This window comes from Bos indicus, chromosome 10 (assembly GCF_029378745.1).
Source record: "Bos indicus isolate NIAB-ARS_2022 breed Sahiwal x Tharparkar chromosome 10, NIAB-ARS_B.indTharparkar_mat_pri_1.0, whole genome shotgun sequence".
Lineage (NCBI taxonomy): Eukaryota > Metazoa > Chordata > Mammalia > Artiodactyla > Bovidae > Bos > Bos indicus.
Genome location: NC_091769.1, coordinates 72,298,698 through 72,317,402, shown reverse-complemented (window position 1 = coordinate 72,317,402; position 18,705 = coordinate 72,298,698). Strand labels below are relative to the sequence as shown.

Here is an 18,705-nt window from a genome sequence, read left to right as displayed (position 1 = left end):
AAGATCTCCTGGACAAGGAAATGGCAATCCACTCCAGTACTACTGCCTGGAAAATCCCATGGACAGAGGAGCCTGGTAGGCTACAGTCTATGGAGTCACAAAGAGGCGGACACGACTGAGTGACTTCACTTTCACATCTAAGAATAGACTTTTTAACTAGAATTAAAATGTCTGTGATTTGATGGGAATTTCAAGTCTTAAGTGATAACAAAGAAAAAAAGAAGGTACCCCAGTATCAGTTTCTCAGTATGTGACTAATTGAGAGAGACAACTGAAATCAACATTTTTTACTAAAAAAAACACAAAAGACCCCACAAAAACCTAGGTTCAACATTCAAAAGATTAACTACAAAAAATCAAAAACAAAACTGCAGAACACACTTTGACAAGTGAACGGATACTAGTTACGCATAAAGTAAACTAATCCTTATTTACTTCAATTTTACTTAGCTATAAGACTTGCTGCCTTTGGTTATGATGTCTCATTATTGTGTTTTCATTACAAATTGCAAATGAACAAAATAAGCCCTTGCAGTTCATAGAACTTCACTTACATCATCAATTCAATGTACTCTAAAAGCCCTCTAATTATACAAGCTTATAAAATAAGTCACACTTTCAGACATGAATGAACACAGGGCAGAGGTAGTACAACCAATTTTCAGAATGAGCAGAGGAAGCAAGCACCCTAAACACCCAAGTGTCTACTGAGAAGGGCACTATACCAGGGATACTAGCTAGGTGGAGAAGTCCTTTTCCAGGCCACTCCCCACGCAGTCTCAACTCTTTAAGGGAGTAAGAAATATACATTCACAACATGACAAATGAGATGTTCTTGCCAAGAGGAACAACTTATGGCTTTTTTTTATTTCTGGGATGTTTTCATGAAAATAACCATCAATCTGAACTTCCAGGCTTTCAGTTATCTTCCTAAAATCAGGGAGGGACAATTCTAGTTCAAATCATTAACTATCAGATCTATCTTCTTTTAAGCAAATTAACCAAGTTCAATTGAACAAAAATTTTCTTAAGGTCTCCTAATGAATAAATTCAAAATTTCCAGGTTTCTTGGCAAAACAAAATGCTGCTTGCAGTATCAAACAATCATAGATACACACACATTATGCAATTGCCTGTTTATTTGGTGGCACCAGTTTTGCAAGCTAGAATTATTTCTATTTTCCATTTCATACAATCTATAACCACTCACAAGTTGAATGTGATTTCTTCAATGGACTTGAAAACAAAAAGTACATTCTTAAAAGTCAGAACTGAATTTACATACTTTCTTTGGACCAGGAAATGTACAAAATACAACATATACATTAATGGAATTTCTTTAAGAGTCTGGATCACATAAACTACAAACAGTAGGTGAATTACTGTGGAGAATTTTGTTATACACTGTGTTTAGGAAATACTTCTGTATTAGTTTTACATGTATGGATTTAGAAAAATATATAATGCAACATGCTTTTAACATGGTCTCTCCACTCATAACATTTATACAAATTAATTGAAATAATTTCAAGAGTGAAACCAACCAGTATTCGGGCATATTACTATAAATAAGCTATTCTGCTGCAGATACGCTGTTGACTTAGGTAAGGGCTAATCAGGTAAGACAACAGTCTCTCTGTTTCAAAATTCCCACAAATGGGAATTACATATACTGTAACCAAACATCAATTTTGGCAACAAATGCAACAAGCTAATCCATTTTTTCATGGCAGTTATGTTTAAATCTCATAATCCTGTACATTGGTGGCTGTACGTTAGATCCTGTTTTAAAATTCTGTATCAGTAAATACCTAATTCCTCAGAATTTGAAGTGAATTAAATACTTAATAAACTCTGACACAAGGAAGCTTGAAATCTTAAAACCTGAGTGAGATCTGACAGTCAAATGTGCTGTTTGTGAATATATTAAATCTATACTACACAGGTCAGAAATGTTCCATAAACATTTGTTTTACCTCTTGTCTGTTGAGATTCAAAAGTGGCAAATTTAGAAATGATGTTATCCTCCAAAACTAGCCCGGATACTAATCATTCTCTTTCCAGCCCTCAAGATACAAATTTTTTAAAGAATATGTTAATACTGATATTAACATAATTAATATCAATTAATCCTAGCCTAGACTCCTGTCTACCTCTTCTACCTTTTAAATATGGAAACTATTCTTTAAAATAGACTCAAATTATTTTGACATCCTTGATGTATTTTTTATGGGCTTTGAAGGAGAAAGGCTGATGTGCCCTGTTGTATTGTAGTATAGGGTCTCAACCAGGAGCCCATGAACCACTACAATACTGGAAACTTTGAGGAGTTATTTGCATTCTATGCATTTTCCTGGGTGACAAATTCCTAGGATTATTCATTCTCAAAGGGCCTGTGACCCTAAAAGGTTTAGAAGCATTGCGATAATTTGTGCCATTCATTATACCTAATTAAAATAGTACTAACTTTGTTCTGCAGCTACCCAATTTCTTACACAAATCTAACTTCAGATAGTACCTTACAAATATGAATGTTACTAAAAGTTCTTCACTGGATGAGGAGGACTATGTTAAAAAAAAATTTTTTTTAAACAATTTTCCTAAACATTCAGTTCAGTGAGAAAGCTATTATAGAACACTGGCTTTTGGAACAATGAAAAGAACTGAAACACTTCTTTTTCTCAGTTGTTTCTGTGCTGGAGAAGCAGTATTTTTTTTATCATCTGACTTGCTAGAAAAATCAAACAATCTGCAAAAGCAAAGATTGGTTCTTGCTGGTTTATGTGATGCAACAGTTCTTATTAATATAAGCTAGGTCCAAGGAAGACTTTTCTATGGCTTTTTAAATAATTAAGAGTAATCTTCCTCTGTCCTCCTCACTGGCATCTTCCCACTCCTTTTCCCACATTTTCCCATTTTCAGCCCACGTTTACACAGTTATTAATTGGCTTGGTGAGGTAATGCACTAAGCTTTCTTGCTCAAGAAAATGGAATTGGCCTGTTTGGGTTTGAAAAAAAAAAAAAAGAAGCCACCAAGAGGGTAGTAGAGGAAATGAAGCAACATTTCCATAGGGGAGTGACATAAAAATGTCACTCTGTTGTTATATCAAGTTAACCTTTTCCCCCACTTTTATAAAAGTGTAAGCTGTCAACTACAATTTCAGTTTTAATAAGAATGTTTCTAACTGGCATACTCCTACCTGCTGGTAATATAATTAGGAAAATATGAGAGCAGAGGACACTAAATACATAAAACAGGGAAAAGGGAAGGAATCTGTGTCAAAGGGAACAAAAGTGGAGCCAAATGCCTTCCATCATCTTTGTGTAGCATTCTATTGGTAATAACACATAACTGAGACTTACTGTTCTGACCCAATGAAAAAATACAGTATTATTCTCATAATATTTAGAAAATGTATTCTTAAATCTTTCAAGCATATTCTGAAGTATTGTATATAAAAATTAAATACAACTCTAAACTCATACCACATTATAGAAAGAAGTAAAATTAAGCTTAAGTTTTAAACTATAAAGTCTTTCTAATGCCTAAAAGAAAAACTTAATTAGAAGACTAGATCACTTAATTTAAAAATGGTCATCTCACCAGCAGTATTTGAAAGCAAAAGCATATGCAACTCTGAAAGTTTGCTTTGAAGAAAAATCTAATGAGAAACATTTATATATGGAAATATTTACATAATATTTTCTAATTCCAAATCCTAACATAATACTGTACAAATGGCAATCAAAACATTAAAGGTTTAAACCTCTCATTCAAACTTTATGAATTAGAAGTATACAACACCATGAAATTCAAAATTAAAACAAAAAAACCCTGTAACCAGTTTCATCAGTTCCTTCAGAAACTACAAATAGAATTTCTATATGAATTTGTTCTGTAAAGATGGTCAGTAAAATTATTTTGAAAAAATTAAAACACAGTAATCACTTAGCTAAAATTAGATATTAACACTGGCAGTGTTTTTTCAAGAAAATACAGATTTTTGGTAAAATAAGGTTAGATAGATGTTTTTACTTTTTATTTTTTTAACTTTTTTGTCTGCACCATGTAGCATGTGGAATCTTAGTTCCCTGACCAGGGATTGAACCCACGCACCCTGCATTGGAAGCCTGGAATCTTAACTACTGGACCACCAGGGAAGTCCTAGATATATGTTTTCAAATGCCTTAAACTCCTATTCCCAGGGTTGGATACTTCTAAGAAATACATTAACCTTATTTCTATGATTTGCTGCTGTCAGCAGGAAGTCTAAGCCATTCATTAAAGGCAGTCAAGCACACTGAAGAGACATGAGCCTCATCAATCCAATTTTATTCCTATGCAAAGTAAAATTTTCTTTTGAATAAGATTTTTAACTCTGAGGAGAATAAAACAAAAGGGTTTTCAAGTGACTAAGGAACTGCAGATAAGCTCTTCGGGCAGACCCACCTTGTTCAGGAAAGTATCTGGCAGAGAGCAGGTGGGCAGTAGCTATTTCTTGGATGAGTGATCCAGTTATGATATTAACATACATTAGATTATAAATTCTATTCAAATGTAAACTCCTTGAGAGCAAGGACCTATTCATTTCTTGATAGTTCCAAGGTGCTTACCCTAGAAGAGCATGTTGCAATTAATACTTAATTTTGTAGAAAAGGTGAATGGATGGATGATCACTGAAAGTACTGCTATAATTCACATTATTTGAATTACATAGTCGATTTGTTCTTTAACCCAAATTTCTTAATTTTATGAAGTTAGTAAAAAAAAAAATTAAGTGAGCAGTACACTAATTGCACAGAACTCTAATAACAAATTAATGCATCATAATTAAAAATGACTTTCAAACAGTTCTAAAGCTGAGTAAGAAAAATACCACTTAGATTTTTAAAATTAATGCTAATATTGAGAACTGCTTCTGTTATCTGTAAAAGTATACTCCCTAAGAAAGTGGAAATTAAGAGAGCCTACCTTGCTAAAATACAGCAAGAGATCAGTGAAATTATTAATGTTATTAGGGTAGCAAGAATCTGCTATACAAAATGAATGTCCTATTAAAAGCAGCAAAGTTAAAACATTTAAATGAAACTACATTTGAATAGTATGTTATCATCACACAAGAACTTTTTCCCTCCAAAGAAAATATCAAACATATAAAAAAATAGAGGCATTGCCCTGAGTCGCTAATTAGCACACAAAAGGGGATAGGAGGTCAAAAATTTAAGTGGTACAAAAGGGAAATGCACGACAGAGGTGCAAAAGTGCCTTTAAAAAGTGTGCTGGTTCCCCACACACCATGAGCCCCAGGAATCAAGAAAACACACACTCTGCCGTTATAATGCTTCCTTCCTTCCTGTACTTTTATAATGAAAAATTCTATCTAGTATGGCAATGTTGACTCACATGGAAAAGATTTAGTCTTCTTAGATCATGCTTAACACAGTTTTCTCTCACTTCCAGGCCTAATTTCAGTACTAATAATTCTGAGAGAGGAATTTTTAACCCCCTCTTTTTAAAAGACTCTCAAATTAAAAAGTCACTAAATATACTACAATGGTTTGAAATATAGCTTTCCATCACATATTTCAGTTATGATTTAAGATTTTGCATCTCAAAATCCTGTTCAAGTTTTTGAAATTTCCATAACTAAAAACTTGAGTCTACTTAAAAAATTAAGGAATTATAATAGGAATTTAATTTTCAGCACTCGTAATCTATACTAGAAGCACTGGTGTTCATTAAATGTACATTAGGATGCTTACAAAGTTGTAACTTAGAACATTATCATACTTTGTACCCTACCACAGATTTAGACATTAAGCATTTATGTGTAAGTAAAGTACAGAATTGTGTCTGTAATTTCAACTGTTACGGATTTCTAAATATAAATAATACTTGTTTTTCTTCATGCTGGCTTAAGACATAAATTAAATACAATTAAGTTATATTTAATCACCTCACAAATAAGATGGATAATGGAAAGATTTTGCTGGTATGTAACTACTTAAGTCTGAGACATATCACATTATTGTTTCCAACACTTCTCTAACCTTACATTAGTTTTGAAGGTTATATATACAAATATGTATATTTCCAAGTTAGGAAAAAAACCAAATATAACAAAATTATACTACTTTTTATATACAGTTTTGATTTTATATTTGGTGTTGTATTTAAATCTTACATTTTAAGAGGTTTGTAGTGGGGAATCTGGGAAAGATTGAGGGAAGGAGGAGAAGGGGACGGCAGAGGTTGAGATGGTTGGATGGCATCACTGACTCAATGGACACGGGTTTGGATAGACTCCGGCAGTTGGTGATGGATAGGGAGGCCTGGCGTGCTGCGGTTCATGGGGTCGCAAAGAGTCAGACACGACTGAGCGACTGAACTGAACTGAGTGGGGAGTCTGCTTACTGAATGATTAAATTAAATGGTGAGTAAATACAATATTCAACCCAAAGAGACAAAAATACAGAAGAGCACAGAGCAGTAGTCTTTTCAATGTGACAGATTTTAAAACGTACTTTCACATGCTTAATCAGAGGAATTGAAACCTAAATTAGGTTATTTTTATATCTACAACTCTTTAAGCTGTTGGAACTTATTTTTAAAGGCCAACTGCTAATTATCATCAACATGCAGTATTTCAAATCACTAAATACATCTTAACTACCTGGATTCTAAAGACATGGGCCACTTAAAGTCACAGGCACGCGTGCACACACACACACACACACACACACACACACACACACACACACACACACACAAACGCACACGCCCCTACCACTGTTAGATTGTCAAGCTTTGACAATTATTTTAATTATACAGTAGGCAAATTCAAGCTGATACACATCTTAATGAAAAAATAAGTAGCCAGAAAGAAACCCACTTAAAAATAGATCAAGGAACAACATAGACTTAAATCTTTTATAGTCTTTCTAATAGAAGGGAACCAGTTCCATCTATGCCTTGAGTAACAGTATTTTCCAATTAAGAGACTAACATCTTTCCCCATAAGAAACTTCTCATTTACAATGGTATGGTGTTTTAAAATAAGGGCGGAGTAAAGGAGGAATTACACATACATGATTAAATTTCTTGTTTGTTAAATCAAGCTTTATTGATAAAATGGAATTCAGAATATCTTACTAGGAACAGCAGCAGGCCCAGCCAATCATGATAGCAAAAATGTGGCAGTCTCCTACTATTTGTAGGAAGCTGCTGCTTATCAATTAGTAATTAAATGTAAGGACTTGTAAAAGAGGTGCAAAGAATCAAGGCATTTTAGCCCCAAGATTGATATTCTTATGAATATATTCTATTACCTGCAATACTCATGGCAACAAGGAGAGAACCTAAAAGACAGTTAAATGAAGGGATCAACTTTATCAACAATTCCAATCCCACTGCCAAGAACATTAAAATAGTTTGCAATTAACTCCCTGGATATTCAGCTTTGTAATAATATTCTGGAATAATTCTCCATAATCAGGTGCACATGTGAGTGTCTAGCTGACACGGCTGCTGCTCTTCCTGTCCCAACCCCAAGTCCAAACACAACATGACTTGAAAGGACTATATATCTGTTGCATCACACAATAAGCCAAATATTTCTTATAACTTCGATAGTGATTTAAAGCAGTTCATAATTAAATATGAGCATTTTGTACAAGGACAATTACACTTTACAAAAAACAAAATCATACAACAAAAATTGCTGGAGTCTGATTTACAACATATGAATTATGGTTTGAAATCACGTTTACATAAGTCTCAAATTTACAACAACAAAAAAAATCAGTTCTGGGCTAGCTGTTGTACTGCTGAAGTTCTCTGGTGTAATCATTCTCACCCATGTCATATATGCCCTTCTTTAAAGTTGAGGATGGATGTTTAAAAGGTTCAATGAAGTTGAGCTGTACTCTCCTTTGGAGGTGAAGGTAAACTCCATGGCTAGATGAGCAGTTTTACCACATATCATCAGTTGATGTAGAGTCCTTTATTGAAGGAAACAAAGCAAAACAATGAACTAAATTAAAACTTAAAGATGCATTATTTTCTGGGTAATGCAGAAAGATAAGGTTTTGTAAGATTGATCTTTAGAATATAAATGTTTTCTATAGTATATATGTACATGTGTTTATGAAATATCAATATATAATCTGTTCCAAGAATTGTTACAAGGCAAAAGAATCGGACACAACTTAGAGACTAAACAACAAGAACCTTTTGGTTTGGTTTTGGAGTAAAATATTTAATATAAGATTTTACGATGAGGTTGACCAAATGTATTTCTAAACCAATAAATTACCAGAAAGAATTTTATTTTTCTCTTCAATAAACCCAATTTATTTTTAGAATATTATCTTTATAAATTTTTATTGCATGAAAACCTCAAGTAACAAGAGATTTGAGGATGCTTCATAATGCAGTATATAAAATATTTCAGAGCCAGGCTGAAATGATTTTAAGTTACCAGTTTTTTGTAATCACAACAGTACAATCGAATTGTAATAGAAAACTTAATTGAAGAATGTTGCTGTAGTTTAGTCACTCAGTCATGTCTGACTCTTTTGCAACCCCATGGACTACAGCCCATCAGGCTCCTCTGTCCATGGGATTTCCCAGGCAAGAATGCTGGAGTGGGTTGCCATTTCCTTCTCCAATAGATCTTCCCAACCCAGGGATCAAACCTGCATCTCCTGCATTGGCAGGCAGATTCTTTACTGCTGAGCCACCAGGGAAGCCCTAATTGGAGAATACAGCATTCTAAACATCTTTATATAAACAGAATTCTCTACTTTAGTATTTAAATGAAATGTGTAGGGTTCCTGGCAAAGAATGGGTATTAATGGAGATGGGCATTCTGAGGTTCTGTTGCAGCTGCTTACAAAACTCAGAATCAATTCAAGAAACTGAGCAGAGATACTCCCAACTTCAAAAAAATATTTAGTGGGAAAAAACTTCTGAAGTTGATTGCTTGAAGAGGCTTAAAAAAATAATTAAAAGGGACTTTCCTCCTGTTTGAGTTAAATGGCCACTCACCATGATTAATGTCCTCAAGCACTACAACTGTGATACAGGCAGAGTGTAGAGCAATCAATCAGGGGTGTGTGTAAGAGAATGGGTGCAATAAACAGCTCTGCAAAAATAGGTAGCAAGGATATGCATTTAGAGTGGAAGGGAAGGGAAAGCAGAGGAGCTAAAATGTTACTTACGGTGTCATCATTTTTGTATGGATTCAGTCTATTGTAAACGGCTTCAATTACATTCCGCCTAAATTTAGAAAAAAAAAAATACAGAAAGTTAATTCTTCAGAGCACAAGACTGCTTAATAACTCATAGCCAGGTGTTCATTAAAATGTCAAGGATAATCATTCACAAATTATTTTACTTATATTTCTTACTGCCAATAACAGAGCCTTATCTTAAGATATTTGGGCCCCATTGTTGAAATACAGGTGAATTTATTCTAAAATGTACCATTCTACTAATACAATTAATAGAAGAAAAAAGTCATGGCTTGGAAAAAAAAAATCAGTCTATATGGTCTATGTCTATTTGAACTGGCATTTAGTTTTTATAAGTCAAAAATGATGATATATTTCTTAAAAAATAATATATTCTGGTTAAGAGTTGAATGTTTTGAAGTAGATATAACTTCAACATCTGTTATAGTAAAATAATTTAGATATTTTACATATAGGTTTCTGCTTTTCATAATGCCCCTTTAAAAAAGCTCTATTAAAACTGAAATGTCAAATATGACATTTCCCTGGCAAGTCTAGTAATTACTTTTTGAATAATATTTTATTAGAAATAAGAATCGGTAGTGGTACTTCTGAATTATAGCCTCCCCACTTACAAAACTGACTTGAAGCAATTTTATATTCAATCATTTCACAGAATATCTTATTGGAAGAAACAATTTCCAAGATATAAATGCTTCAAACAGGAAGTTTTGAACAATTACATGATATTTTTAAAAACATGGCTACACTCACAGAACAAGTAGAGAAACAAGGAAATTTGTCAATATATCTTTGTAGATCAATTACATGGATATCTGAGGTAAAAATGTCTTAAGCCTTGAATTGTAAAACTGTGTAAAGTCTCCACTGCAGTTTACAAAGATGTAAGGTTAATATTTAACACAGATTAAGTCCAGTTCTATGAACTAAAGTACAGAGAGAAAAAAACAAGAAATGCATCTACCTATCTTCCTTCACACCAAAACCCAAGCAACCAGCATCGACATCCAAAAACATCAGGAAAATCAGATACAGAGAAATGGTCCAGGTGCAGGAAGAGACAGATGCTCATCCATGGGGTATTCAGTTATCCAGGGATTAACAAAATCAAATTATAGTAGGAATAATACTGACACCTGGAATTTTATAGCACTATGTAATTTAGTTTAAAATTTTATTTTACTGTATTATCTCATTTACACTATTATGAAATAATCAGTGTAATCTAAGCCTCCACTGAAGACAGTCTTCAGTATAATTAGTTACAATGATATTCTGATACCTATTCTAGATAAGCACCATATATCATTAACACTGAAAAGCAATGAACCACAAGTTAAACATTCTAAAGTCACTTTAGAAATTATGTAAATATGAATCTGACCTACGGACGCCAAACATTTTCATGTACTGAGACAAATGCTATGAGTATTCAAAATGTAACTTACTTGCTTGCCAGTTCACCCCCTGGTGGGAGGCTGGGTATGTTCTCACTCGCTAATGTGCGCATCACATGGACTAAGTCAGGGACGCCTTCCCCCTGCTTCTTTATGATTTCTGGGAATCAGAAGTACTTTTTTTGTAAGTGTTATTCAAACTTAATAATAATAATAAAATGAAACAAAGATAACTTAGGTTTTTAAAGATGGCATATACCACATCTGAGATTTTCTAAACTAGTACAAGGAAAGAAAAATCAAATTGAACTTTGAAAATTGATGACAAAAGGATGTATAAAATGATACAAGAGATACAATACTTTCCAGATTAACTTCAAAGACCAAATATAAACAAGATTAAAAATGTGAAAAAATTTCGTATTAAAATCAATAAAGTACATAATCGGGGATACGTGTGTACACATGAGGATATTCCTCTTAAGATGCCAGCTAGTTACTTCTGAGGAGATTAACTCCTCTAATTAGACTGGAAACATGTTTCCTGAATTTTGCTCTGAAAATACAATACACAGATTAAAAAAAAATAAACAATTTCAAGATCTTAAAAAAGAAAAAAGAAACCCTATAAGTATGTGGGATTTACTGATGATACACTAACACAAATCATATTTACATGTTTATATTTACAAAATGATACTTAAGTAGCATGGGCAGAATAGGTCATACACTTGAACACTACTCGCAGCTTAACTTCTGTCTAAAGTATCTTTAAGCAATAAACAGATAAATACCATTTCCTGTTGATTATCTGAACAAAGCCTACAGAATGGAAAAAAGTCTAAACTTCATGGTAAGTTTTTTTAAAAACAAAAAATTTGATAAACCATACAACTGTATTTAAAATTGTTAATTTTAAAACATTGTTATGAAATGGGAGAGTGATATGATCTACAGTATTGCCACGCAGATGCATATTGTCATTCATACCACAGAATACCAACCCATTGTGCACAACTTAAAGAGTGCTCAAATTATTCACTTTAAGTCCAAGAAGTCTTTACCTGGAGTTTTAGCATATTTATTCTAAACATAAGATCATGCCAAGAGTATTTGTGGTTATATGTTCGATTTTTTGTTTTCCATTATTTACACTAAGAAATTTTCTTTGTTATCATTGGATATCGTTCTAGTTCTCAATCTGTAAATACCGTTGAAAATAACAATGCATGTAAAGATCTTTCTTTCTTCTATCAAGTTTCAAAATATTAATTCATCATTAAAGGCACATATTAAAAGACAGACGCTGCTACCCATACTTCTTTAAATGGCTCAAATTGTCCTTTTTAGGATTAAGGCCAAATTTTACCATCTCTTTTTTTAAACCAGTCTTAAATCTGAACAAAAAGCAAGGATCTCAGATTTGGTTTGCCAAGTTCCTTTATTGTATAATTTTAACATCTAGTATATTTATTCTACAAGATTCTAATGCTGGAAATTTGCTGTACAAAAATAAAGGAATTTGATGTTTACCTAAACTGCACAATTTCACAATCTAAAGCTGTAATACACTTAACATACAGTCTCTGCTAAGCCAGTACAATTATTGGACAGATAACTAGATACAATATAAATGAACACTGATGATAAATTCAATTGATGTTTTCAAATCTAAAAACATTACCTTGAATCATCTATATTTGATGTATTATATACCTTCTTTGTTAAAATATAAAAGTTAGGATATTTTAACTGTGAAGAAAATTACAGGAAGACAAATTCTTTAAAAAAATAAGACTTTAAAAACAGTCATATCTCCTATTTCACATGGGACAATATATTTAAACTATCTGAGCATTTAACACTACACTAGCCTTACTTCTTTCTGCTTTAAAAAATAAAGAAAAGGAATTTTTAAGAAATAGTCCTTTAACTGTTCTTGGACCATACATTTCAATTAGAATTGTAAAAAGACAGAATGCTTTTATTAAAGAATATATGTGTATAGAAGATCTACGTTTCACATGCTCATATATGCTGCTCCTCCTCACTTCCCTCTGCCAAGTCTGAGAAATTTTATCAGTTATCTCCAAATTAGAAACTTTAAAGCTTGTGTAGTCAGTAGCAAATAAAAATATATAAACAACACAGATATCCTCTTAAATTGGCTTAGAAGGACCACAGCCTTAAGTGGTATGGTTTAAATTATGAGCTACATCTTTTCACAACCCTAGAGAATCAAATATATTTCGTAGATCATAGGAGAGCTTTTAAGCCTTTGTCCTTTTCTGTGGTGTGGACAGAGAAGCCAAAAGTATTCAATGCAAATAAAATAAGGTTTAGTAGGTCACAGCAATTTAGTGAAGGCATGTATTTAAAGAAAGAAAAATAGAAAAAGATATTCAGTGCCTGTTTTAAAAGCTGACTGCAGTATTTATCACTTTTTAAGACACAAAACAATTTTTACAATGCAAATAGCTACATTCTTTCTATGTTTTTAAATATAGTAGTGATCTTAATTAATATAATATTTAGATGCAGTCTCATCAAATCTACCTTGGTAAAGAATATTGTATTTCTGACATAATAATCTCCAATTGAACAGTACAAATATAACAAAACTTCAGCATACCCAAAATATTGAGTACTAATGTAAATTTTGTTCAGATGGCAATTCTTACTTGATAATAGGCAATATAAAACTTTACATTATAACATAAAATTACCTATCTAAAGCAATTATTTATAATTGCATCAAACTTAAGAGTGCACACTAAAGAGAAAAAGCAGCAATTCATTTCTAAAATTTGACTCGATTTCTTAGTAAATAAAACTAAAGTCGGTATTTCTTTAAATCAATAAGAAAACATGTACACTCAAGTTAAAGTGCCAATAAATTAAATATCAACATATCCCAATATATATTCCTCTTCAGATTTTGTATTTTTCTAAGAACAAGCAGTGTGAACCAATGTGCTGTAACTTGGTAGCATTCTAAATATTTTCTTACTGTATTATGTATAAATAACTCAAACTGATATGAATTATTTAAAACCAAGAATTTCCAAGACCCTTGGTAATAGTGAGGAGACAAACTCATTGAATAGTATGCTCAGTAAGTGAAATACTAAATACTACGTATATACTATTAATAGATATATCACTATCAAGTAGGGGAGAGAAGTAAAAAACAAAATAGCAACTCTAAGACAGTACTGGAAATCAAAACCAATCACCATTCTAACACCAGACTAATTATAACTGGTATCAAACAGTAAAAAGAGAGAAAACAAAATTAAAGTGCATATTAATTTTAATAATGCAGGCACAACAGGATTTAAGTATATAGTATATCAATGTTTACATGGTATTAAAGGTCTTTAATAGTGTATCAATGTTTACATGCTATTAAAGGTCTTTAACGTGCAAAGTAATAACATTAGGAGCCCCCCCCAAAAATGCATTTTAACACTATCATAGGCATGTCAAGTTTTTCCTGCTTAAAGAAACTGTATAATCTACATACTTATTGCATATATGCAATAAACTGTAATTCTCTGGGGATACTTAATATTTATACCAAATAGCAGCTGCATCAATAATTATTTTAACACTTTTCAAATATTTGAAGGCAGCCTTTCTAATTGTCTCAAAGTAATCTGTAGAATTATGATAAATACACTTCTGTAATTTCCAACTTAATTTCTTGATTTTATTCAGTATTTACATTTCTGCCAGGTAGAGACCTAGTATGTCTTCTATTCAGGTTTATGTTGTCTAGGTGAGGCAGTTTATGGCTTAGGCAAGAAGCTTTGAAATAGTTTAAAATAAATTTTTAAAAGCTGTGGCACATGAAAGGTATTAATAACCAGGCTATGATCTTCAAGTTCTTATTTTAAAAGTCCCAAAGATGTTAAATTCATAAACACAGCTTTACACAAAAGATGGCATTCAAATTATCACCATCATAAATAATCTATTTATAATAAACCATAAATCAGACTTTCCTGGCATAAGATTATTCATGCCAGTGAATTAATCAAGAATTTGAAAGCATACAAACACTTTACCAAGTATCCTGAACAGAATGTACTGGGCCATACTTGTTATTTCTAATATAACTGTAATAGGACAGTAACAAATACCTCAACAGCTACTACAGAAACGCCCTTTCCCACTTCTGTACACTAAACACCAAATGTCAAAGTCACGTACGTAAAGACCTAAAAGTTAACATGTTATAAAAGTTTGATTATGCTGAGGTTTTTCTTTAATAAAGCTACTTATTTTTTGTTAAATGATCCACCTTCTACTCTGCTTTCCAGGTATTTGTCCAACTCTTCCTCCTTCTTCACTGCTTCTGGCGATACTTTGGGTGCATTTGGAAAACAGATCAATATCACACTCATGTTGTCTCGACTTCCCTGGGAAGAAAAAAGTTTGAGAAAACATTTTGTTTCCTTTTTGCTCTTCAAAGCCTTGAGAACCTTTACAGCCATGTCAATTATGCTTGTTCTAGTGAAAACGTATATTGTTTATAAGGAGAGAAAAATATATATGCACATGTGGAAGGGCACCCCCCCAAATACATATATAGTACCTATGGTATATAGAATAACCAACACTCCAAAAGACAGGAAAGAAACACTACAGGTTAAACTCTACTGCAACAATAATTTTTTAAAGTTCTATAAAATAAATATTTCTGAACATTTACTGGTGGCCTACTTAACATGAAGTGATACCTAACACAAATACACATACACACATACATTGAATTCAACAAGGTAGAAAATACTAGTGATATTCTTTACAACATGATTTCATCTGTAGTTACACATATACCTGACAAATTTACATTTAAAATAAATTGTGAGACTAATTGATTTGCTTCATTATAAGTAGAAATATAGAATTAGAAATAAAACTACATATATAAAGTTTATAAACCAACTTTTAATTTTCATAATTTAAAAAAAAAAGGCTTAACTTTTAGGAAGTACATTCATTTAGACACCTACATATTCAAAATACTATAATTACAATACTTGAATCAATTTTGGCCTCCCCACAAATCAGACTTTTCCTATTATTAATAATAACTGGGAGTTACCTTCTATAGAGCATAATGCAGAACAGATAAAGTGGAATCTGAGTCATAATTTACTAATATCTGAATCTGATAAGTCTCTTAAGAAAACAGCTTTTAATTTAGTTAACAAAGTATTGAATTCTCAAGTGCTAAAGGATAAACCTAACAAATGAATGCTACTTTGTCCCTTTTTTATAGTAAAAGGGACAAAGAACATAAGCGGCATTGTATTGTTCCTCCTAAATTCAGAAATTAACAGTGTGCACTATCAAGTTGTCGTTCTATTGATTTTTTTAAAACATATTTGTTAGATGTTACATAAACTTGATTTGTGTTGGATGTTACATAAACCTGATTTTTAATTAAGATTTTAAGTATAGCTGGCAGTTGTGCATATAAAACTACGAACAGTATTATGTTGACTTACTATTTCTGAGTTTTAAAAGAAAATCAAATATATAGCCTCCAAAGTTTTATAAAATCAGCATTTTTTAAACAAACAAAAGAAAACCCACAAAGAATTAGTACGCATTATTGACAAAATACAACAGTGTGGCAGAAAGAACACTGCAGCCAAGTCAAGGGCTTGCATTCTAGTGCTAGTGCTGCAGCTAAAGGAGTAAGCTGTGTAACATTTTAACCTTCTTAAAAAGGGAGCAGCATGTTTACATGTATACATTAGCTCATTAATTTCATTCCCCAGTCTTATGAGTTAGATACTATTTTTCTCCATTCAAATAGCTGAGAGGGGCTGAACAATTTGTTCAAGACTGTACAGTACAAAAGTAACAGAGGTAAGATTTGATTCCAGGTCTGACTCAAGGGCTTCCCTGGTGGCTCAGAGGGTAAAGCGTCTGCCTGCAATGCAGGAGACCTGGGTTCGATTCCTGGGTTGGGAAGATCCCCTGGAGAAGGAAATGGCAACCCACTGCAGTATTCTTGCCTGGAGAATCCCATGGACAGAGAAGCCTGGTGGGCTACAGTCCACGGGGTCACACACGAGTCGGACACGACTGAGCAACTTCACTTTCACTTTCTGACTCTTAAGTCTGCAGAACCTTCTGTTGCTCATCTACACAATCCCATTTGATTATCCAGACAACCCCATAAGACAGGGTAATAATATCTCTCTCTTGAACAATTAAAGAAACTGATTTTCCAGATAGTTTAAAGAGCTTACCTGAAGTCATACACAGTCTCATACCAAGTTCTTCTGACTCCATGTCCAAGGCTATTTCTATTACATAACACCAAATCATCACTAAATCCTCTCTGTTGGTGCTACAGATTCATTAGAGCAGTCTCAAAGTATTTCCATAAATATACTGAGATATCACATGGTAAAATATTAAAATTCTAAAATGCCTTTCATTTATAGACAATGAGGCTTAACTCTCCCCATTCCTCTTTTGAAAACATTCACTTTGATACAGTCTTTTTACCTTTGATAATATTCCATATCAAAAAACTCAAGTAATTATGGTTACTAAAAAAGATTAAACATCCAGATAACTCTTGCATTTATGGTAACTGGATAATTTATTTCTAAGAAGTATTCCTATATTATTTTTGTAATTGATGAAAAGTATCCTGCAACTGTACCAAAAACTTATTTCTGAGCTATAGGCTCTAAGATGATTTTATACTATAGTAGTAATTAAGATGCCATAAAACCATTTTGTCTTAAAAAAAAAAAAAGTCTAGCTACCTTATACAAACAGGTGTCGACTACTTCATTGCAAACTTTCTCAAGGTCATCAGTGACTTCAAGTCTGGATCTTACAAAATCACAGAGCTCTTCATTTCCCATGACATCCCAAATACCATCACATGCAAGAATAATGAATTGATCATCTTCTTCAGATCTTTCAATATCATGGACTTCAGGCTCTGGTGAAACAAGCTGCTCTGTAGGACCTTTTCCATGGACACATTTGTAATCAAAGTCCCCAAGGGCCCTCGACACAGCCAGAGAGCCATTCACACGCTGAATCATTACAGAACCACCTGCATTCTGAATTCGTTCTTTTTCCAGCGGATTACTTGGTTTGTGATCTTGTGTGAAGAAGTAAACTTTCCTGTTCCTACAAAGTAAACCTCTTGAGTCTCCACAGTTAATGAAATACGTGTGTTGAGGAGAAATTAAGACACCCACAGCTGTTGACCCACTCCTATCAGCACCATGTTTCTTCTCTGACATAACTCTCATATGTTCATCAATCTCCAGGAAGCCTGTTCTGATTCCATTCTTTACATTTTCCACAGAAGGTGCTCCTGCAGACCCTTTAAAATCCTGGTTATTGGTGATGTGATCTAACAAATGCTCACAGCAGTATTTGGCAACCTGAGAACCAGCATGCCCATCATACACAGCAAAGAATGACCATGTTTCAAGTCCACTTGGCAGACCGATCACAGCAGTATGTGCATCCTCCATTTCAACTCGCCAGCCTTGCATGCTGCTTAGCCCATATCGCAACCCATTACCCTGCCCCTGGGCATTATGTTTTTCCATCTTTGGTTTGTCTAAAAATGCTCCCATTATGTCTTGATTCTCTAGGTCTGCAAAGGAAGAGAAACAAAAAAGTTAATAACTGTCTTATAAACAAACTATCAATACATATCCAACAACCTTTAAGAATGAAGGAAATACAAAGAAAGTTTAAATATTAGTTGAGTATTCAGGATTTTCCAAAGTTTGGTTCCAAATATCTAGTTTTATTCCTATTACACAAACCTCTGAAAAAGTAAAAAAAAAAAAAAAATCTACTTACAAGGATCCAAATTTGCATGCTCCTTCCCTTAACCTTTCCTCCTGTCAGTGCCCTTAACTGGGATTTCCTGCCTTTCCTCCTTCCTTATATAAGTAAGTATACCCGTCCTTTATATTCTAGCTCAAATTCTATGTTTTCCATAGGTTTTTCAGTCTTTGATAAGCCAATAAGTTATTAAATTACTGTA

The 18,705-nt window shown here is 33.0% G+C and overlaps 1 protein-coding gene across 4 annotated transcripts in view; it reads right to left on the bottom strand.

The window, feature by feature from the left end:
• Positions 1–1,121: 1,121 nt before the first annotated feature.
• PPM1A (protein phosphatase, Mg2+/Mn2+ dependent 1A) overlaps positions 1,122–18,705 on the bottom strand; it is a 50,463-nt gene continuing 32,879 nt past the window's right edge. For all 4 annotated transcript variants that reach the window (XM_070797687.1, XM_070797688.1, XM_070797690.1 and 1 more), the window contains exons 2-6: positions 17,453–18,306; positions 14,959–15,076; positions 10,704–10,812; positions 9,223–9,280; positions 1,122–8,001 (exon numbers count right to left, since the gene is read on the bottom strand). In XM_070797687.1, coding sequence (XP_070653788.1) covers positions 7,972–8,001; positions 9,223–9,280; positions 10,704–10,812; positions 14,959–15,076; positions 17,453–18,306 — 1,169 coding nt within the window. In that variant the 3' untranslated portion in view covers positions 1,122–7,971. The remainder of the gene's footprint in view (positions 8,002–9,222; positions 9,281–10,703; positions 10,813–14,958; positions 15,077–17,452; positions 18,307–18,705) is intronic.